The 23,085-nt window shown below is 36.9% G+C and overlaps 1 protein-coding gene across 1 annotated transcript in view; it reads left to right on the top strand.

Annotated features, from left to right (window-relative positions):
* COL19A1 (collagen type XIX alpha 1 chain) overlaps positions 1 to 23,085 on the top strand; it is a 183,546-nt gene that overhangs the window by 133,800 nt on the left and 26,661 nt on the right. Inside the window, exons 24-39 of the mRNA XM_039346721.1 lie at positions 829 to 873; positions 972 to 1,049; positions 2,318 to 2,353; positions 2,450 to 2,503; positions 2,601 to 2,654; positions 4,641 to 4,682; positions 5,975 to 6,028; positions 8,733 to 8,786; positions 11,243 to 11,296; positions 13,769 to 13,822; positions 15,387 to 15,422; positions 16,164 to 16,214; positions 16,508 to 16,543; positions 17,720 to 17,746; positions 20,130 to 20,183; positions 22,441 to 22,485. Of these exons, the coding sequence (XP_039202655.1) occupies positions 829 to 873; positions 972 to 1,049; positions 2,318 to 2,353; positions 2,450 to 2,503; positions 2,601 to 2,654; positions 4,641 to 4,682; positions 5,975 to 6,028; positions 8,733 to 8,786; positions 11,243 to 11,296; positions 13,769 to 13,822; positions 15,387 to 15,422; positions 16,164 to 16,214; positions 16,508 to 16,543; positions 17,720 to 17,746; positions 20,130 to 20,183; positions 22,441 to 22,485 (774 nt within the window). The remainder of the gene's footprint in view (positions 1 to 828; positions 874 to 971; positions 1,050 to 2,317; positions 2,354 to 2,449; positions 2,504 to 2,600; positions 2,655 to 4,640; positions 4,683 to 5,974; positions 6,029 to 8,732; positions 8,787 to 11,242; positions 11,297 to 13,768; positions 13,823 to 15,386; positions 15,423 to 16,163; positions 16,215 to 16,507; positions 16,544 to 17,719; positions 17,747 to 20,129; positions 20,184 to 22,440; positions 22,486 to 23,085) is intronic.

Raw genomic sequence — 23,085 nt, 5'->3', positions numbered from 1 at the left:
TCCCTTTGTTACTTCTCATAAATAATTAGCTCATCAATTATTGTGAAACTAAAACAGTAGTGAATAATTATCATTACAAGATATCTTATTTGTTTTTGTACAATAAGACACCTGTGTCTAAAATTAGATTTTTTTTTCTTGTCAGTTTAAGAATACTTATTATTTTCTAATTAGACAAAAACATCTTTTTTTTTCATGTTTTTAAATTGCCCATCTTCCTCAGGGAGGAACTCTGAGCCCTGTACAATAAATGCTAAAATATAAAAACAGCATATAATACTTAAATTAAAAAATTTAGAATTTAAAAGGAAGCAAGGATGATTAAGATATTTTACAATTTAGTTAAAAAGTTGAAGGGAGGGTTCTCGGGGCACCAACCAGCCCCACAGCTTCATGGTCCTCTAAGCTTCCCAAAGGAGGCTTCAGAGGCGTGTTTTAACTCCTTTCCAGAAGGCCATAGGAGTGGGGACCTGTCTCACTTCTGGTGGGAAGGTGTTCCATAGCGCAGAGGCAGAGAAGGCTCTCTTTCTAGACCCCATCGGTTGAAGTTATTTAATTGACAGCATGTGTAACATACCTTCTCTGCCAAGGGGGATGGGTTGATGAATTGGAAAAAAGACGGTTCCCGTAGGTAGCCTATGTCATGTAGGGCTTTATAGGTCACAACCAACACCTTAAATTGGACTCAAAAGCAAACTGGCACCCAATACAATTCATCAAGCCAAGGTTTTACATGCACCCTTCTTGGGGCACTAAGAATTGTTTGTGTGGCCTCATTTTGCACTAATATACATAGCTTTCTCTCCATCTTTTTTTCCCCTATATTAGGGATTAGCTGGCGTTCCTGGGACAATAGGTCCACGAGGGCCTAAGGTAGGGAAAGCCTATTCTAATCCTGTATTTTAATTGTTTGGTGTCGTGCTTTTATTCAATGATTTTTTTAAAAAAACAAAGACTTGTTCCTTTATCAGGGAGAAAGAGGGCTTCCTGGGGTGCAGGGTCCTCCAGGAGAGATGGGGCCAGCAGGGAATGGAACCCCCGGACTACCTGTAAGTACAAAATTTGTTTTGTGCTTCTTTCACCCCATTATTAACATGGATGTCATTCTGTAATTGCTTCATTGATGCAGCACGGATGGCAATTCTACCTCTAATATATGATTTTATATGTGTATTTTCTTTTCCTCTGTAAAGAAATGATAAAATGGCTCTTGACTGATCCCACTACTACATTTAGTAGTGTGTCTGAATAGAACGGCTAAATAAAATTGTTCCTGTTTGGGTTTCGTGACTGTCAAGGGAGTGGAGAGAAAGGAATTATATATTGCTGCCTAGCAAGGCAATTGTTCCTGTCTCTTCCCAGAGTGCAACTAAGCCAGAAGCACAGTTCTGCACATTGTATCTATCTACTCAGGGATAAAGATGCCTTTGGGTCATATTATTCTCCCAAGCATATCATTTGAAGCAGAGTAGTTTTGGGAATTTTCTTCTCTGTTATTTTACACAGTTATGAATGTCATGTTTTGTATATTTTACATTTGTATTTAGGTCTTAAATCGGATATTAAACATCTCTTTTCAGCGAGGGTTCTTAAATTCCAGAATCCCCTAAAGGAAAAGATGAATTTATGTAACCTTCCCTCGTCAATATAAATAAGTAATAGCTGAGTAAATAATCATTTTAAAAACTGCTAGCAGAGGGTTTTGACAGATGGCTGGAGCTATAAGTATTTTGATAGCCCTCCTGCTTTGCCTGTGGAATTTAATCATTCATCCTCTAAGTTGCTAATAACCCCACAGAGGGCCTTGACCAATATCTTGAGAAGCTTTATTTAACAGTAACATGTTAGTGAGGATGACATCTGAAAGGAATGCATGCATGGATGGATGGATGGATGTTTAAAAAAAAATTACTCCTCCCCCACTTACAAGGAACCATGTCTAAAATGAGGCAGAATCTCTAAGCAGAGCTAGAAAAACTCCATACTTAGATCCCCGAGGGCAACTATCAATCTGGATGGATGGTGCTAATTTAGACTCAACAATGATCTGACTGGTGAAAGAAGCTTCCTATCATAATTTCCAATACAGTAACATGTTCTGCTGTAATCAACAGATCTGGCTAAAAAGAATCTTAGCCTCAAGTGATACTTTTATGCTCATGAATAACCAGATATGAGGTCCAGCTCTATCTTTTTGAAATCCTGGGTGGGTTTTTTACTTGCGCAAGTTTCAATAGCAGTAATAACCCCCTTTTTTGTAACGATGAAAAGGAGGAGGAGGAGGAGGATTGTATTCACTCATTGCTCTGTTTTTCAGGGTCTTAGAGGGCCTCCTGGGACACCAGGATACCAAGTAAGATATTTCATAGGAAATCTTGGTCAATACTTTCATTGTGCTTATTGTGTACGTCTTCCTTGATACCTGATGCTCCAAATGTTCCTTGCACAGGGACCAAGAGGGCCTCCTGGATTACCTGGGACTCCTGGAACTCCTGGCCTTAATGTAAGTACTAATAAATACATGATAGTAAATATCTTCTTGAACAAGGTTCAAGCAATACAACAATAACAAATTCTTCCCTGTTTTTATGTACATTTAGGGTATTCCAGGACGAGATGGAAAGCCAGGAATCCCAGGCCCTCCAGGTGACCCAGTATGTATATAAACTAACTCAACTCTCTTACACTGAAGGCAAATGTGTCTAAAATCACTAAAATTTGAATACAGATAGTCCTCGACTTACAACAGTTCATTTAGTGACCATTCAAAGTTACAGTGCCATGAAAAAAGTGACTTAGGACCATTTTTCACATTTACAACCATTGCAGCATCCCCATGGTCACGTGATCAAAATTCAGACACCTGGCAGCTGCCTCCTTTTTATGACCGTTGCAATGTCCCAGGGTCATGTGATCCCCTTTTGTGACCTTCTGACAAGCAAAGTCAATGGGGAAGCCAGATTCACTTAACAACTGTGTTACTAACTTAATAACTACAGTGATTCACTTAACAATTGCGGCAAAAAAGATCATAAAATGGGGCAAAATTAACTTAATAACCCTCCAGCTGAGCAGCAGAAATTTTGGGCTCAGTTGTGGTTGTAAGTTGAGGATTACCTGTATATATAAATTGGAAGTGTCTTGGCAACTTTTCGATGAAGTCCCATTCATCATCTTCAGGCTGGTGTTTTCAGCTTTGTGCTCCTCAAAGTACGAAGCTGAAAACACCAGCCTGAAGATGACGAATGGGACTTCGTCGAAACGTTGACAAGACACTTCCAATTTTACGCGGGAGAAAACCCGAATAACCAAAGACCTACATGCAAACACCCGCGAAAACCTCAGAAAACATATATATATATATATATATATATATATATATATATATAGTCAATTGTTTACATTTGAAGAATTGAAATTATCTTTGAATCAATTCCTTAAATAATTCCTATATTGCTAGAAAAGATATAAACTGAGGTAACCCCCATAACTCCTGGGTATATTATATGAACAACTACAAGAATTCGTGCTACGCAGAATATCAAATTCCTTGTCTCAAGCCCTCCCAAAGAGCTGGGAGGGGTTTTAAATAATTAAGGCTTGAGTTAGGAAGAGAAATTGGGAAAGCTGAAGAATTTCAGACGAAATTTCTTCCTCACTCTCTCTGCAAGCCTCTTCCTAGTTTTTTAAGGACATTATGTAATGTAAAGTCTCCCTTGCAGGCATTTCTTCCAAGGTTTCTTTTATTTAAAAAAAATAATAGTTCTCATAAACTGCCACCAATTAAACTGAACCTCCTGCCAAGATAATCCAATTGCAGAGTTCTTCCCTTCCACCAAGAAGGGAAGAGAAATAGGAATGCTGAGCTTCACAAGCTGGAAGCTTAAGGGGAAACTGGGTAACCGTGTGGTCTTGCCCGTGGGAATAGTTTTAGTAAGAAGTTCACTTATTAGAGTAAAAGAGGCAAACCTTTAGATATAAAAAATTGAAAAGGAGAATATAAGGAAAAACAAAAATGACCAACAATCCCTCAAACAAATTTCAGAGCAAGTAAATATAGGCAACCCTACTGGATTATGTATCCCGTCATTCGTAAGGCTTCAATCCTCCAGTCATGCATTCAAATTGCAAAGACTAGAGCTGTTAGCAACTCAGCCTTCGTTTCTCTTTTTCTTTCTTCCTTTTTTCCCTGAGCACTGTTTTTTGGTTTTATAAGAATTTAGTGGATGACTGAAAGTCAGCCTCCTATTGTCATAGTTCTAGCTAATTATGAAGAGCATTGTCTAGCAAATGAGATACTTCCCCTGAGTTATTCAGCTTGGCCCATAAAATCAACAATAGGGTTCTGAAATGCAGCATTAAAAAAAAGAATAAATGTAAATAATAAAATCTCACAACAATTTGTACCAGGTTAGACTCAGATGGCTTTCTGCAATTATTGATCATCTCCCCCAGTGTCAAAAATAGGGACAAACTGCATATGTTATTAACTTTAAAAACAGTGCTACATTTTAATACCAAGTAAACTGCTCTTGGAAGTATCGTACACTGCTTATCTGAACAAACAAATGCAGCAAAGAAAAAAAACAATGTGTTTAGGGATCATGTAAGCACCAATCTAAAAGTGTGTTTAATTACAGGTTGCTCTTCCTCTCCTTGGTGATATAAGTACTTTATTAAAGGTAATTGCCTTTTTGTAGCCTCTCTATCCCATTTTTAAAAAACACATTTTCATAGGCTTGGGGGTTTGGATCCTTTTAGTCTTATCAGTCTTTGGCATATACTGGTCTCCTAGCCATATCCCCACAGATGACATTATGGTTAGAGGCAATGGAAGATCTACATCAATGGCCTTTATTTATTTATTTATTTATTTATGAGACTTATATACCGCTTTAAGTGCAAGCGCTCTCTAAGCGGTGTACACCAGTAAGCAATGTATATATGTATTTACATTGCCCCCAACAATCTGGGTCCTCATTTTACCTACCCCAGAAGGATGGAAGGCTGAGTCAACCTTGAGCCGGTGAGATTTGAACCGCTGACCTGCTGAACACAGTCAGCTAAAGTGGCCTGCAGTACTGCACTCTAACTGCTGCGCCACCTCGGCTTATTTATAATTCACCAATTTAACAATTTTTGTTAACCATAAATGGTAAGTCAACTCAGAGTTTATTATTTAGGGTAAAGAGTTTCATGTGCCTGTGGTTTTTAGTGCCCTTTTTGTCTGGAGGATGACTTTGTTTCTTTTTTTTTTTTCCCCTTCTATTCAATCATGACCAATTCTCAGTGACCGTCTGGACAAGGCCCTGCAGTTTTCTTGGCAGGGGTTTTCAGAAATGTTTTGCAATTGCCTCCTTCCTACGGCTAAGAGAAAGGGACTGGTCCAATGTCCCCCAGCTGCCTTTGTGCCTCACATTCTCTCAGTTTCTAGCCTGATGCTTTAACCCAGTGTTTCTCAACCTTGACAATTTTAAGGCATGTGGACTTCAACTCCCAGAATTCCACATGCCTTAAAATTGTCAAGGTTGAGAAACACTGATCACTATACCAAACTGAAACATTATATTTCTTTCACACAAATGTAAAAATGACTAAAAATTTTTTGAATGCATAACCATGCTTTTTCAGTCTTCTTATCCAAAGTTTTGTTTTAGCAACTTTTACAGAATCCCCCTGAGTAATGAAGGCCTGTTTATAAATAGTTCTTAAATTTAATGTCTAATGCTATTCTTCTATTTATCACTTCATGAACAAAAATTCAAAATAAGGCAATGCTGCCTTAAGCTCTGCTTCACAATCACCGTGGCTTTTGATCAGAATGTTTCTCAGAGGAGAAAATGCACCATTGCAGACCTATCATAGGCAAGACCTTGAAGTCAGGAAGGTATATCTAGTTTGATGTCCTGTGTGAATACATTCTCCAATGCTACTTTTAAAAAAAATCCCTCTACCATTATCTTTGTCCAATTAGGGAGATCCAGGTCCAAGAGGTCCCCCAGGGATCCCAGGAAGAGAAGGGTCAAAGGTGAGTTCCTTATGTGAGCTTTTTAAAATGAAATTTGCTCATTTTTGGATTTTATTTAATTATACATGCACGGTTGTTGCTTTTAAAAGTTGTAAATACATTGTTATCACTACCAGAACTAATCAACATTTTGGCAGATTAAAAGACCATGTACATCCCACATTTCTGAACAGCCCCTCCCAGAATAAATGACCAGCCCTAGTTGGTCAGCTCTTCTGGAAATGGCACAGAAGCTTTTACGAGGGCAATTCGGAAATAAACCTCCATTTGGTTATCAATGAGAGACATTCGCAGACACAGAACTTTTATTATACACATGAGAAAATTACATTACATTACTTTTCAACATAATCACTTTCAAGTTGAGGCACTTGTCATAACGTCTTACAAGGTTTGAAATTCCTTAGTAGCAGTCACTGGGGGCGGGGTGATCAAAACCATCCCAATGGAATTGCTTCAAGAGTTCTTGGGTGTAAAGGAGGAGGAGTAATTTATGTGAGGAAAGGTAGAAAGATAAAGTTTACTCCGCAATTATTTTTGTAGATTTTGATGTCAAAGAAATTGATTTGATGTTGAATCTTATAACAGCTGCAAGATTACTTGTGGGGCAATATTGGAAGAAAAACTCTTTGCCTACTATGGAAGAATGGATAGTTAAGGTGTCTAATTTAGCAGAAATCTCCGCCTATTTGAAGGACCATTCACAAGAAAAATATGTTTCAGTTTGGAGAAGATGGATTGATTATATTCAAAAGAAATATGAGATTGAAAAGTATTATCTTGCTTATGAGTAGATTTTAGATTATTTTTAATAGTTCAATATGTTTGAATTTATATTATTTTTAGTATTATGGTTTAATTATGTTATTATTTTTGTTTTTAATTTGTTAATACTTGTTTTGAAAAGGAGTTAAAGTGTGTTATGGATTTGATTGATAGTATAGTCGGGTTATGTTAGTTAGATTATGTTTGTTTATTTTTTTTTACCCTGTAATCAGCTCTGGGAAGTGGGGGAGGGGGGAGGGGTGGGAGGGGTATGGGTTATAATGTATTGGATTTGTAAAACTTTTAATAAAAAAAAAAGTTCTTGGGTGTGTCTAGTGGTGTCCGGGTGAGCATTATTGTGAACCAATATCACACCGGAAGGCAGCATGCCCTGACACTTTTTATGGATGGCTCGTCTGAGTTTTCATAATGTTTCCAAGTAGATATCTGAATTGATGGTTGAACCACACTCCATGAACTTCACTAGCAGTACTCCTTAGGCATCTTCACATTTGGCAGGATTTTCTATGGCACCACTTCCAGTGTGGTGTTGGTTCACGATAATGCTTGCCTGCACACTGCCAGATACACCCAACAACTTTTGAAGCAGTTCCGTTGGGTTGTTTTTGATCACCACCCCCACATAGCCCAGATTTGGTGCCGAGTGACTACTACTAAGGAATTTCAAACCTTGTAAGACGTTGTGATAAGTGCTTCAATTTGAATGGCGATTATGTCAAAAAGTAATGTAATGTTGTAGTTTTCTACTGTGTATAATAAAAGTTCTGTATCTGAGAGTGTCTGTCATTGATAACCAAAAGGAGATTTATTTCAGAATTGTCCTTGTAATTAAGGAGATGGTTGCATGGGAGACTTACTGAGCAGAATTTATGAAGGAAACATTATAAGAGAAGGAATCTGGGCAAGGCAATGGACTTTGCTAGAACACAGATTTTACACTTCAATCTGATTTCAAAATAACTAGCACAAGAGCCCTCTGAGTTGCAATAGTGGTAGTCCTACTAGTTCAGACATGTCCAACACAAGGCCCGCGGGCCGGATGCAGCCCGCGAAGTGGTTTTATGTGGCCCGCGAAGCCATCCTGGAAACAGTGAGGGAACAGTCCCCTCTGCCTTGGCCCTCCAGTGGACCATGTGAAGCTCTTCCAGTGGATCATGCCTTGACACTTGCCCTGGTCCCACTCCCTTCTGCCAGAGACCCTCAGATCTGTTCCACTCCTGCCCAGGCACCCACAGGCACCCTTGACATGAAAGATTTAGAGCTGGCCATACCCACCCAGTAGGCCACACCCACTTCATCCACACCCACCCAGTAGGCCACACCCATCCTGGCCACACCCACGTGGCCCCCCGAGGGCAACCTCAATGCTGATGAGTCTCTCAGTGAAATTGAGTTTGACACCCCTGTACTAGTTTATTGTTGGATTCATTTTCATATGATTAGACCCTGAATCTGGTCCCTTGATTTATCATGGACAAATGGCAAGTTTAAGCCTTTCTTATTCTTTTTTTTTAATTTACTTCCTACTTAATGTTACACATTACAGATGCAGGAACAGTGAAGTACCAAGGAGAATTCCTGTACAAAATTATCTTGAACATTTTTCACGAGCTGATTCACATATACAGAGTGATCTCTCTTACTCTGTCATTCAGCATCAACACTGCAATTCAGTGAAAATTAAACAGTTCTCTGGATTTTAGTAGGATTCAACTTCAAGTATATATTGGATTACAAAGTTAACTGTGTAAGTGTTTATATGCATTTAAGCCATCATTGATGCTGCAGTTGTTAGAACTAAGAAACAAGGAGTATGTTACAATCTCTGCTGTGCTATTTTGGCATCCATTACTTGAAACTGTTTCCTGTGAGAAACGTGTTTTATAAACCAGACAATGTCTATTTTCTTTGTCCCCAGGGGAGCAAAGGGGAACGTGGATTTCCTGGTCTTCTGGGAGGAAAAGGTGATGAGGTATGAAGATCTACTCCTGCTGTAACAAGAATAGTTTTCTTATTAGTGTTACCCTTGTCATCCTCCTAGTCTTCATTCTAGGCATTCAGGCATTTGACAAACCTTGCTGCTGTCACTGCCACATCTATTAGCCCTCTCACTATAGCCCTGGAAAGCAAGACATTTTTGACATAGAGAAAGCATTTCTCCACCATCCATTCTTCACAAATTGAAATTTACTTCATGCTTCCCCCACCCCTGCAAAAAATAATTTTCCTTATCCACATTACAGAAGGCAAAAAGTCTCCTCTGCCTAAAAAAAACATGACTGCAGTTTCATGGATTTCCACCTGACCAAGGAAATTTTTAAATTAGGAAATTTAAATAAAAGAGGTTATTTCTTGCTTTCAGTTGAATAAAACTCCTTGGTGAATAACATGCTTTTTCTCTTCTCCATAAATCTCTTTCCATTATTTTTTCTGCCTTTATTCCATAGACCAGGGGTATCAAACTGCCAGCCCACAGGCCTGATGCATCATAGCAAAACCGCGCTCATCCCATTGCCGGCAATGGAAAAAAAATCACGATATGTCATGACACATCACGTGACATTGCGAGTTTAACAGCCCTGCATTAGACTGTTTTTCTCTGCATTTCATTCTCTCCCTTTCTTTCCTTTCTCCCTCTTTTTTTTCCCCTACTTCCCTCTTTTGGCTACCTGTTGGCTTCATCAGCAATCTTTTGTTAGGATATCAGAGTAAAATAAATTTAACCCCCCCCCTGAAATTTCAATTTGTTGAAATGAAATCAGATGATTTAATATAATGCATGAAACAACATTAAATAGCATATAAGTTATGTGGGAGAGGTAAAAAAAGAGGCTCCCCTTTGTTTTGTTTTAAATTATGATCTGGTTTAATTTGGTTAGAATCATGTGGTTTTCTGAATTTTATTAAGACTTCTCTAAATTGATTCTTTTTGTAAAGAAGTCAACATTGGTAATAAGGAATAATTCAAGTTAGTCTCATACTGTCATGTATACCTTGACAAATAGCTTATCAGAATAATTTGCTTTGGGAAGACACAATATTTATTTACTTTTTAAAAAATGAACAGAGATTTAAATACTGCTCCATCTGTATACAACAATATATACTTTATGGTCCCATGTCCATTAGCAAAGGCTAAAAACAACAACAACAAAAAAGCAATATAGCATTGCATAATATGGCACCCACCCTACAGGTTGTGACCAACTTTAGGGAAATGTCTGGAAATGTTTTCGTGGTCATGTGGCCAGCATGACATCATGGCACAGCACAGAGGGTACGGCAAAACACAGAATGCTATGATCTTCCTGCATGCTACATGTGGTATCTATTCATCTGCTTGCATTTACAAGCTTTTGAACTGCTAGCTTGGCAAGAATTGGGACAAGTGACGGAAACTCACTCTGTCTTGCAGCACCCCTGGGTCTCGAACTGCCAAGATATAGACCTTTAAAGACCTAAGATTCAGTGTTTTAACCATTCAGCCAACCTAGCAGAAGCCTGAATTGGGAGCCTGTGCAGTAAAATAAATTTAGCACAGGCAAACAATAATGTTTATTTATTTTGGTGGTTCACAATATCCTGACAGGTTCCTTTGCAATGCAGTAAAAGAAGCAGCAATAGCAAAAATATCCAGACACCTGACATCAAGCCATCCCGAACAATACTCTTAAGAACCCAGGGGCAAGAGGCAAATCCAAATAAAAGGGCTGGTTTATAACTGGCACTTAGATTTTTAAGAGGCTCCAGAGCGAGTACAAATCTTTTCATTAGATTGGTAGAGTGCCACACAGACTCATGTGGTTACTAAGCAAGAGTCACACTGCTGTGCAGCTGATAAGCTTCTCAGGCAATCTAGCACTCTTGAGTGGGTCTCACATTCTATTGCACTGCAAGTGGCGAAATTAATCCTTTTTCCAGGACAGCAGATTATACCTGAACGAAATAGAGTTTCAAGACCAGCAAAGCAGCGTGGTACTTTAAGTCAATCTGAAAATGTTTCTGGTGTCACTGATCTTTGAACAAACCTCACAGGAGAATTTTTGAGAGAGTATACATGTACTAGAAATGGGTTCTTTTCCCAAGCAGAAAGGGAGAATTAAAGTATGGTATCAAGAAACATGTTCTAACTCCGGATTTTTTTTTTTTTTATGTTTCTTCAATAGTCTTTAACTTTTATTGTATATTCAGTTTTATTGTAAACTTCAATTAGCACCTGCTTTTTTTCTATGTGTTTAGGAACCTTCTTACCAGTTATCATAATGTTTGACTTATCCAAACTAATTGTATAGGAAATATTTACTACTATACAAGTGTGCATTTTCTATAAATTTAGGTCAAGATTGTTGGCAATGATTTAAACAAATGTCTCACACACACACAAGCATAGTTCACATGTTCCCATTCTCATATTTTAATTTCTTTCAGGGCCTTCAAGGAATTCCAGGCCTGCCTGGTGTGGCAGGACCACTAGGGCCTCCTGTAAGTGTTTGAGTTTATATTTGCCAATGAAATATTGCAGCCTAATTACTTGACAGCGTCAGCTCAATGTTCTTGTTAATATGACTTGAAAACACGATTTTTCTAAATTGAGTGCAAATAATGGTATTTGATAGGTTACAGCAAAAGGAAATACCTTAGCTGATTCCCTGCTAAGCAGGGTCAGATCTGGTTTGTACTTCACTGGAGATCAATAGGAAGTCCTAGGAATGTAAAGTGGCTGTAGAAGTTTTAATAACATCCAAAAAGAAGGTAAGGGCAAAGGATCTCCATTAGATTTCCATCTAATAATGGCTAAACATGTTCACAGTATTGGAATTTAAACAAATAATGCAATAACTTGGAAGAAAATAATGTTTGAAGCCTTTGCAGTAACTGCAATAAAATGGTGGTCATATCCCTAATTCTCTTTTAGTAGAATTGTCATTCTTATGCTGAGATGAGTTGTATGCAATGCATTATCTGCAAAAGGTACACTCCATATTCAGAACTGAAGAAGCTTCAGTGAGAAGCAAAATATCTTCAAGGGAAAAATAAAGTCCAGTTGCCTTTTGAAAAAGCACTTTGGGGACAACCGTGACCTGGAAGACTGCAAATCTCCATAGACTCCATATTATTCTCTACCCACTACACCTGTTTGTACATGTAAAACTAGCTGAGTACCCCTGTTTACTTAGGGGTATTTAATCTGAGAAGAGTTAATTGGTTAAGGAAGGAGTATGAAAGTCTTCTTAGGAAGCCTCATGTTAGATACCTGTCTTAATTTAACAGAGTGTGATGAATATCATTTAGTCATTGTAGTACCAGAAACTTTGTAGGTAAAGAATGCAATTGTAAACATAACTTTCATCCATCGAATTTTTAAAATAAGTTCTATATGGCAAAATCATTTCAGTAAAATACAGCAGTTGTATCAGTAGTGTATACAGTGGTGACATATCCCTTAGTTATGACTGAATATAGTTACATTGTTTCTTTTTTAAATATAACTTCATTAAGTTTTTTGAAAGTTAAGTAAAAAATAAAAAACTAACAAAAAGCTAATAGTCAAGAAAAGAGAGAATGTAGAAATAGCAGATAGAAGTGCAAAAAATATATAGAAATAAACGAAAATACCCCGCAATAGAATGACTTCTGACTTGTTTTACAGCAGATGTAAATAAAATTTGAGTTCAACTATTGCTCTACAATTACAAAGTACCCTCCATTTGTTTATAATTTACAAATATTACTGATTCTCAGATCCATATGTCATAACTTCATTTTTTTCTGTTTTGCACCAAAAATACAAAATGGGCTTCCAGTTGGTATTAAATTTAGCCAATGTCTTTTTCTAATCAGAGTCATCAGTTTCACCATCCCAGCCAGCTCCATCAGCTTTACCAACCATTCATCCATTGTAGGCATCATCAAATCCATCCAAGGTTGGGCATATGGAAGTCTTGCTGCTGTTGTCATAAAGAAGAACAAAATACCATGCAATTTTCCAATTTCTCCCTCAGCCCTGGCAAAAATGTCTCTACTCTGACTTATATATTGAACTTCATTTTTTAAATTAATCTATTGCTTGGCTTTTTGACAAGCCCCCCCCCAAAGATGGTAAAATAGTAAGCACCCTTCTTGGTGTTTACATTTCCAAAAGTTGTTAGAAGTCCCACTACATATTTTTGACAATCTCTCTGGTGATAAATACCATCTATGCACTGTTATATAAAAAAACAGTTGTATTATTTTAAAAATAGAATCATTGCAAATAATTTGTCAAAGCTGGGGGAAAGAAAGGGAATGGCATCAGAAAAACAACTTTCAGCCGTTCTATTTTAAAAATTATGTCAAAGACATACAATATCAATAAGATGCAGTACTTTGCCTCAAATAAAGGGTAATGTGTGCTTTAGTTATATGAAGAAGTGAAGCAGGGGTCATCTTTGAAGAAACTTTAGAAACTTCTTGAAGTCCTGAGTAGTAGCAACGATGTTTGCACATGCTGATTCTTGGACTTCATTTCACTTATCCTGTAGCACTTGCACTTATTTGCACATTTGTTTAGGAAAAATTACCTGAAGGGCTGCTTTCTGCTGTATCAGACATATCCTCAGATCAAATGGAGAGGATTTTTTTCTGAGTTCTACCTATGATGTAGGCAAGGCAGTGTAGACTGTGATAGGAACTTCTCAGGAATTACACCAATACTGAGGGACAGGTTGCCCTGTTGGGTGCTGATGATGTCATGTTAGGATTTGTTTTCCTTCAGGTAAAAGGTTTACCTGAAAAATGAGTCTCCTCTACAATGTTTGTTTTGGTTTATATCTGATATATCAGATGAAATGAAATACATGTTTAAATAAATAATTGCACAAAAATAATTTGTTTCTTCCCAAAAGCACAAACTTTCAAACTCTTAATGTTATGACAATAAACTCTTTTGTTTTATGTTATTTCTTTGTTTTACAGGGCGCAATAGGAAGACCTGGACATCCTGGTTCACCAGGGACAAAAGGCGAGAAGGTCTGCTACTCTTCACGCTATACACATACCCCCTCTAATAGCATTTTTATTGTTTCTAAATAATAATAATAATGGTGGTGGTGGTGGTGGTGGTGGTGGTGGTGGTGGTGGTGATGATGATGATGATAATAATAATAATAATAATAATAATAATAATAATAATAATAATAATAATAACAATGTTGGAAGTTCCTGCTCAGGCAGGAAACCCTATACCAGGGATAGGAAACCTTGGCCCTTTTATGACTCGTGGACTTCAACTCCCAGAATTCAACTTCTGGGAGTTGAAGTCCACGAGTCATAAAAGAGCCAAAGTTGCCTACCCCTGCCCTATACCATTTCAGACAAATGGCTGTGCAGTCTCTTCTTAAAAACGTCCAGTTTTTTAAATTTCTTCTTAGTTAAATAAAGAATTCCAGGTGCACTGTTTAACATTATTGAGGTTGAATCTTTCGTTTTATGGAAATCCAAAGATGGATTTGTGGTTTACATAGTTTGCATAGCAATACAAAGAAAGTAATAACTAGATTTGTTAGCGCTCTTTCACATAGAAATATTTTAAAATGCTATCTCTTATCTCAGTGATAATTCCAAAAGTTCTCTGCACTTGACCCTCAGTAAATATGAGCCCAAACATTGATTGCTCCTGAGAGCACAAATTGTAGTTCTTCTGATCTCATCTTTTTGCTGAAAGTTTAAGACTCTAAATGTGGTCATTTATCAACATGTAAACCCCCAAATTGACTTCTTAAAGATGTTTAAATAATTTTTTGAAGTGTATTAAAAGTAGATGAGTTCATAAAAAACTTGGCTTTGGAGTGTTCTGAGAGCTTCAACATTAACAATCTTCCTGCAACTCTCATAAGCCATCTGGGGTTTAATATTCTTCATTTGAGAAAGAGTGCCTTCTGCCACAACAATTTGTTTGAAAGTACAGATTAATTACCATCAAATGCCATTTTTTTAAGATAGAGCAAAGCACTTTCTTTTCATTTTTATATTCTGAATGTATCTATGGCAGAGACAATTTCTCATAAGGTTTTTACATTGTAGAGACAATTTGTCACAGGGAACTGATGGCAGTTATTTTAAAAAAATATTTTTATCTTCAAAAAAAATTTCCATTTTTCCCAATTTTATTAACTTTAATAATCTATCTGCCAAATTCTGTGTCCCACTGTGAAGTAGCTGCTGATAGTATTTTACAGCACACACATCAAGAATGTTGATTTGGTTTTCTGAATAGATTAAAAAAACTGCAAGTAAAAGAATAGAATTACATTTTTAAATTGCATGGTGATTGTCCCCATGGTTAGATTAGAATATTTCTTAGTCATTAAGGTGAAGTGCAGAGAACTTTGGGAATTACCACTGAGATAAAGAGGTAGCATTTAAAAACATTTTTGTGGGAAAGAACTCTAACAATTCTAAGTATTATTTACTTTGTAGTACACATTTGAAACGCAAGTATTATCTGTATATCTTCTGTAAAATCTTACTGTTCTGTGGAACAGTTCTTTTCAGTGTGTTATTCTTTTTTTCTTTTCTGTTCTTTTTGGTTTAGGGAAATGAGGGTTCTCCTGGGAAGCCTGGACCACCTGTAAGTAATTCAGATTCTCTTACAAGTGGCTGAAGTTCTAAAATATTTCATAGTATGATTTTGGTGAAATAGATTCCCAAAGTTAGGGCAGCATATCAGCAGGAAAGATCTGTATCAGGGAAGAACTGAATCTAATCCAGGACTAGAATTAGTTTCCTAACAGCTTCAGTCAGTCAAATGTTGTCAGTCCCTTTGTTCCTAGAGAAGTGCCTGTAAGCTGAAATAATATCTTCCTGGAGAAAGATGGTCCATGAAGTCAAAGCAGGGAAGATTTCCCACCTCATTCTTCATGGAAACCATTTTTCTATGCAGCAACAAATGGAGAAATATTATATAATAGTCCTTGAAAATATTTGGATTATATTTTCCAATCTGCTACTGCAGAGAAAAAGGGCTTTGGGGTGGGGGGTGGGGAGATGCTGCAAGACTTTGCTTTCTTCATGGTCAAGTGGAAGGTCATCTAAGTGCAAGCCAGACTCATTCTGCCTCCTATCCTAGTTTATCCTGCCCTGGAGAAAACAGACAATTTGAGGAAGGCGGCCTAGGAATAGGAGGGACCTTACAAGTTGATCCTGTAGATCCAGAATTTCCCCAAACCTGCTCTTTAGTTTAGGATTATTTCTGTTTTCATATTGTTGCCTCAGGTAAAGGATATGTAGTGCTAATGTCTTAGAAGACATCAGGACTTATTCTGAGTTTTAAGGTTTCTCATTACTATATTTTTATTTATTTTTTCTTTAGGGTATGTCATATAGTGAAAGTAATGGCATGAGCAGCTTATATAAACTACAGGTATTGCATAGCATGAAAAATGTGTGGTTTTTTTTCTTTGTTGAATGTATGCCCTGTTTTTATTGATTTAAAAACGGCAACTTGGGGACACAATCAGTTTTAATAATTTACATTTTTTAAAAAAAACTCAGTACAAATCTTTTAATAACTAACCACATCTTTTACATCAGAAACATATAGTATTCTATAGCATGAAATAGAAGTCTCTTAATCCGCAAAAGATCAGTTTAAAAAAGTAAGACCAATGGCACTAAACTAACTATAATTTAAAGGATTTTTTTCCCTCTTTGCAGGGAAGTTCTAGTTATGCTGGTCCCCCTGGGCCCCCTGTAAGTATGGTATTATTATAGTTTGATATTTATTACATATGAATATATATCCAATTTTGCATAATATTCTTCAATATATTAAAATCATGGATTACAAAAGTTGAATTGTAGAAGCTTTAAATGAAAGATCCACGTGTAAACATGTTTCTATTTTAAAATAATTTATTGAGCACAATAACATATAAAGAATTGTATTTTAAGCTTTCTCTAAAATTATATTTTAAGAATGGTTTCTCATATATAGCAACAATATATAAAATTATACCTGGAGATGGAGCCTATTAATTGCTAAACAGACTCATTAGAAGGAGTAATTCATAGGTATCTTTTCTGGCATTTCTTTGAAAATAAGATTCCTGTCAGATTCTTTCCCTGAATTTTAGATCAATGTGCAAAATGATTACAGAGAATTATATCAGAAGATTGAAATTTTGACTCCATTTGAAGAACCTGTTTGTCCAAATTTCTATGGTTGCTGCTAAAAAGAACAAATATTGGTCCAAAGTGAAATGAGAATTAAGAGTGGTTCTCTCAAAAATAAAAACCAGATTTCAAGACTTATACTAAACCAATTAACCTCATTCTTTCCATTTAAAAATGGGTTTAAATTTGGTTATTGTTTGTTTCCAAAGAAAACATTTTATTTTATAAAGATGCAAGGATCTATTTTGTTTTATATGTAGTTACATTAAAGTCTTATTGTTAAAAATAATAGATACATGTACAGGATTTCTTACCCAACCCTAACCCCAGTGGATGCATGGCTTTTATTCATAAAGGGAAATCAACATGAATTCATTTATTATTTGTGGATAAATGATAAATTATCTTTAGGGAGATGGGTGATTAAGAAATATGATAAACAAACAAACAATCTGCTGTAACAGTCTATTTCTTGTAAAGCAATTCACTGCAAATATTGAGGAATTAAAGCATCATAGTAAATGGAAATTAAAGGCATTTCCCAGATTATTTTTCAAATACCATTTTTTCCTAGACTTAGAACATTTGTGGAATGATGGTTCTTAGGAAAAGCAAATAATCACATTTCATGGGGTACTTCATTCAGTAATAGAAGATTCTTGATTCTGATTAAAGGACATAAAATCATTGGGTCAGTCTCATTGAGTATCAGTCTCATAAATAAATTAGGTACTGTATCCTATTTTCTTACAGGGCCCAAAGGGGGAGCCTGGAGCAGTGGTATGTAATGGGTAAAATGAATTCTCATTTATAAAATGTGCCCTGATGTGTTTGGTTATCAGTTTCCATTTTCAATTTCCATTTATCGTCTTCCCTCCCCCTGAATAGTTAGTCTCAGCAGGGAAAAGAAAGCAAATGGCCTGGAGAACATAATGTCAAGATGGATCTACCCAAGGAGAGGAGATTTGTGGAAGCCATTTTGTCCAGTTTCAAAATTAGAAGCCAACATTGACCATTTGGATTACTTATGAAGCTAAGAGAGAGAGAGTCTGGTCTTATAAAAGGAGCTACTTTATGCACATATAGTTGAACTATGGAATTAAGTCTTATCAGATGTGATAATGGAAACCAATTTAGTGCTAGGCTCTGATCCTTTTAAAAGAAGCTAGAATGGTCATTAGTCCTTATTTGGGCAAGAGAATATAATCACAAGTGTTATCCCCCTGTATAATCTACAGTGGGGCAAAAAAGTATTTAGTCAGCCACCAATTGTGCAAGTTCTCCCACTTAAAAAGATGAGAGAGGCCTATAATTGTCATCATAGGTAGACTTCAACTATGAGAGACAAAATGAGAAAACAAATCCAGACAATCACATTGTTTGATTTGGAAAGAATTTATTTGCAAATTATGGTGGAAAATAAGTATGTGGTCAATATCAAAAGTTCATCTCAATACTTTGTTATATATCCTTTGTTGGCAATGACAGAGGTCAAACATTTTCTGTAAGTCTTCACAAGGTTGGCACACACTGTTGCTGGTATGTTGGCCCATTCCTCCATGCAGATCTCCTCTAGAGCAGTGATGTTTTGGGGCTGTCGCTGGGCAACACGGACTTTCAACTCCCTCCAAAGGTTTTCTGTGGGGTTGAGATATGGAGACTGGCTAGGCCACTCCAGGACCTTGAAATGCTTCTTACGAAGCCACTCCTTCATTGCCCGGGCAGTGTGTGCGGGGTCATTGTCATCCTGAAAGACCCAGCCACGTTTCATCTTCAATGCCCTTGCTGATGGAAGGAGGTTTGCACTCAAAATCTCACGATACATGGCCTCATTCATTCTTTCCTGTACACGGATCAGTCGTCCTGGTCCCTTTGCAGAGAAACAGCCCTAAAGCATGATGTTGCCACCCCCATGCTTCACAGTAGGTATGGTGTTCTTTGGATGCAACTCAGCATTCTCTCTCCTTCAAACACAGCGAGTTGTTTTTCTACCAAACAGTTCTACTTTGATTTCATCTGACCATATGACATTCTCCCAGTCCTCTTCTGGATCATCCAAATGCTCTCTAGCAAACGTCAGACGGGCCCAGCTTAAGCAGGGGGACACATCTGGCACTGCAGGATCTGAGTCCCTGGCAGCGTAGTGTGTTACTGATGGTTGCTTTTGTTACGTTGGTCCCAGCTCTCTGCAGGTCATTCACTAGGTCTCCCCATGTGGTTCTGGGATTTTTGCTCACCGTTCTTGTGATCATGTTGACCCCACGGGGTGAGATCTTGTGTGGAGCCCCAGATCGAGGGAGATTATCAGTGGTCTTGTATGTCTTCCATTTTCTAATTATTGCTCCCACAGTTGATTTCTTCACACCAAGCTGCTTGCCTATTGCAGATTCAGTCTTCCCAGCCAGGTGCAGGTCTACAATTTTGTTTCTGGTGTCCTTCGACAGCTCTTTGGTCTTCACCATAGTGGAGTTTGGAGTGTGACTGTTTGAGGTTGTGGACAGGTGTCTTTTATACTGATAACAAGTTCAAACAGGTGCCATTAATACAGGTAATGAGTGGAGGACAGAGGAGCCTCTTAAAGAAGAAGTTACAGGTCTGTGAGAGCCAGAAATCTTGCTTGTTTGTAGGTGACCACATACTTATTTTCCACCATAATTTGCAAATAAATTCTTTCCAAATCAAACAATGTGATTGTCTGGATTTGTTTTCTCATTTTGGTTCTCATAGTTGAGGTCTATCTATGATGACAATTACAGGCCTCTCTCATCTTTTTAAGTGGAGAACTTGCACAATTGGTGGCTGACTAAATACTTTTTTGCCCCACTGTAAATACTGTATAGCCAGACATAACAATCTTGATTCTGAAAACACTTTTTAGTTTCAAGTCATTAAAATGCTCAGCAGGGCAAAAATGGTCATTTCCAAGTAAGCAGTGTATTTAACAGCTTATGAAATACATCTGGCTTTATTTACTTAGGGCAGTGTTTCCCAAACTTGACAATTTTAAGGCATGAGGACTTCAACTCCCAGAATTCCACAGCCAGCGTTGCTGGCTGTGGAATTCTGGGAGTTGAAGTCCTCATGCCTTAAAATTGTCAAGTTTGGGAAACACTGACTTAGGGTGTTGAAATCAGAAACAATTGTCTTTTTGTTTCTTTTCAAGGGTGAAGCGGGCCCAATGGGACTACCAGGGTTAGAAGGACTACCAGGAGAAAAGGTAGAGTTTTAATAGCAAAATTACATGTGGAAAATTGATTGCATTTACCTACTGACAATAATCATTCTTTTCCAAACCTCCTTTGCATATTTAAATCATATAGCAAATGTTTCCACAATGATGTAGAATCTCCATTTAAAACAAAAAAATTAAGATTTACAACAGCAAGAAAACTGAGTATTTTAAGCAAATGGATATTGGCTTAGGTTTATGTTAGCACCAAGCACACTGGATGTGGCTGTTTGTGCTGGGGCAATTTCACAGAATAAGTGAAGGTAAAAGAAAAAGTTGCAATGCAATAACAAAAATGTTGGCTGCTGATTCTTGAACAATAATTGCTGTTTCTTTTGGGCAACCTGCTTTACACCAGGCTGGTGACCATGGCCTATGAATCCAAATGGAATGTACTATAAATTCAGAAAGAATTTAGAGTGGGGGAAGAAAAGATTACACTTGATTTTACACATAGCATTAAGTCATGGTTTAGTAAACCATGTTTTATTAAAACATTGATTGGGTTTATAAAGCACTAGCCATAAACCTTGGTTTATACACCACCATAGCTAAGGTCATACAGTATAAGAGACTAAGACAAAGCATAGGTGTTGTGGTTCCGGCTAATGAAACATTTCAGAGAACTTCCAGGCATTTATTTCCCTAAAAGTCTTTTATTGAATCAAAATGTCGGCACAGGCACAACGGAGGGATGCTAGGATCTAAGTTCTCTTCCTCTGAGCAGTTAAATTATCAGCATGTTCCTCCCTAAATTAGCCATCATATCTCACATTATCCAATTAGTGTGAAGGTCAAATGTTTTCTTCCTCTTTCTGCTCTATATTAACCCCATAATTACCAGACAATTCGGCATATTGTCAAAAGCAAGAATATACAATATTTGCAGCATTGACAATAGGATTGTTTATCCATCTGTTACAGGATGCAGGTTCAACCTGCATAAACCTTGTTTTCCTAATCTTTCCCAATCATCTTTCCACACTGCTATTGAACAACTTGTTAGATTGTTTTCTACTGACTCTTACAGGGGTCCTCAAACTTGGCCACTTTAAGATTTGTGGACTTCAGCTCCCAGAATTCCCCAGCCAGCATGACTGGCTGGGGAATTCTGGGCGTTGAAATCCGCAAGTCTTAAAGAGGCCAATTTTGAGGACCCCTGGGCTATTAAATAGATTTGATTTAGAATGGCTATATAGGGAGTATACATAGGGATATTTGTGCTTCTAGAGCATCCTTTTCAGAAACCAGTATATCAGATTAGGAATGCTATAAAGGACACCCCTGTTCACATAAGTTGTATTTTTGCCTGCACCTACAAACCTACAGCTATATGAGATGAATGTGAGAAACAAATCAGATAATTGATTTATTAGAGTATTTTATACTCTACATTATATACTTTTTACAGTGCATTTGGCAGAAGTGGCCAGGACAGTAGACATTCTATTACTACTGCAGTGGACTCTTAATAGATATATTCCAGGAATTTGCATTCAACTAACTTCATTTCAGGAGGCTCTTCTATTATGTTCTCTAAACACCAAGTTGACAGGAAATTGAGATTGCCTTAATTGTAACAGAAATAAGAAATATAGGAAAAGAGAATGTGCTATCCATGCAGTGAGATTAACAAATGGCAAAAAGGAGATTATATTAGAATTAACTGTATGATAAAAGATTTTAACTATTCTCATGTTGTTATTGTTATCACAATCACAGTCATCATCACTGGCTATAAGCTACCATGTTTTTCCAGTCCCCCAGTGCTGATAGTCCACCACTCAGAAAACTTCATTTCTTTGTTTTCCTGTTGAATATGGCAAAATAATTGTGACATACTGTCACATGTAAAAAGTTCATTGTCTTGAAGATCTTTTAGATAAATTAAGGTAAACTGTCATGTCCTGAGTAATGTACTGAATTTGCCTTCTTCTCTAAGCTGTTCTCTAGAATTTGTGACAGAAACAAGAAATGATATGAGAATCAATCATACTCAACAGAAGTAATTGGATGTTATGATTGCTTATGATTGTTTCAGGAGACAGAAGCAAAGGAAAAATCCAAGTAGTTTTTGTTCCTTTTGATTTTAATAGGATGAAAGCTGTTTCAGATAGTGCTTCCCAGGTATAAAAGGTCATACGGTGTGTGAAAAGGATTATTTCCATCAAGCCTTCTTAGCAAGCACTGGATTTTCTCAAGAGATATACTTTGGAAATACTGTAATGTAGTATGTCTTTTTTAGGGTGACCAGGGATCTTTGGGTTCTCCAGGAGTTCCAGGAATACCTGTAAGTATGCTCTTAGAAATGATGTTTCCATTTTGTGGAAGTGAATAGTAATCACAATAGCTGGGATAAGGGTACAGACTGCTAGACACATAATAATGTATACAAACTGTGGGAAATAGTAGCCAAATACTCTGCTGAATATTCAGAATCAAAATTGCCATACTAATCGCAAATCTTTTCTTATACACTCATTTTTTATTATAAAATAGGTCCTATGTTACTTGTTTTCTCACTATGAAGCTTCAGAAGAATCTGGAAGCAGGCTATACTCAAACTATTTGCATTGCTGATAACTAACCTTAACTTTTTCTTCTTACAAATGATCTCCATTCATATTTAGAAAGTGTTGAGCATTCTTTGGAGGAAATTTTCTGTGATTAGCAAATCAGTATTTTAAAGAGAATTGTTCCTTATTTGTTTTATGCTAAAAATTAAAACAAATAAGACAATGAAAAAACAAGTCTACACCTATATTCAGAATTAACAAATCTGTCCTGGAAGAATTGCATAAATGAACAAACAAACAAACAAACGAATGAATGAATGAATGAATACCTGATCTTCTCTCTTTTTCTTTGTTCTATCTGTAATCCATTTCAT

Source organism: Crotalus tigris, unplaced genomic scaffold, assembly GCF_016545835.1.
Source record: "Crotalus tigris isolate CLP2741 ecotype Arizona unplaced genomic scaffold, ASM1654583v1 scf7180000018016.4438896, whole genome shotgun sequence".
NCBI lineage: Eukaryota > Metazoa > Chordata > Lepidosauria > Squamata > Viperidae > Crotalus > Crotalus tigris.
The sequence above is the reverse complement of the archived record's forward strand: the minus strand, read 5'-3'. Positions and strand labels throughout refer to the sequence as shown.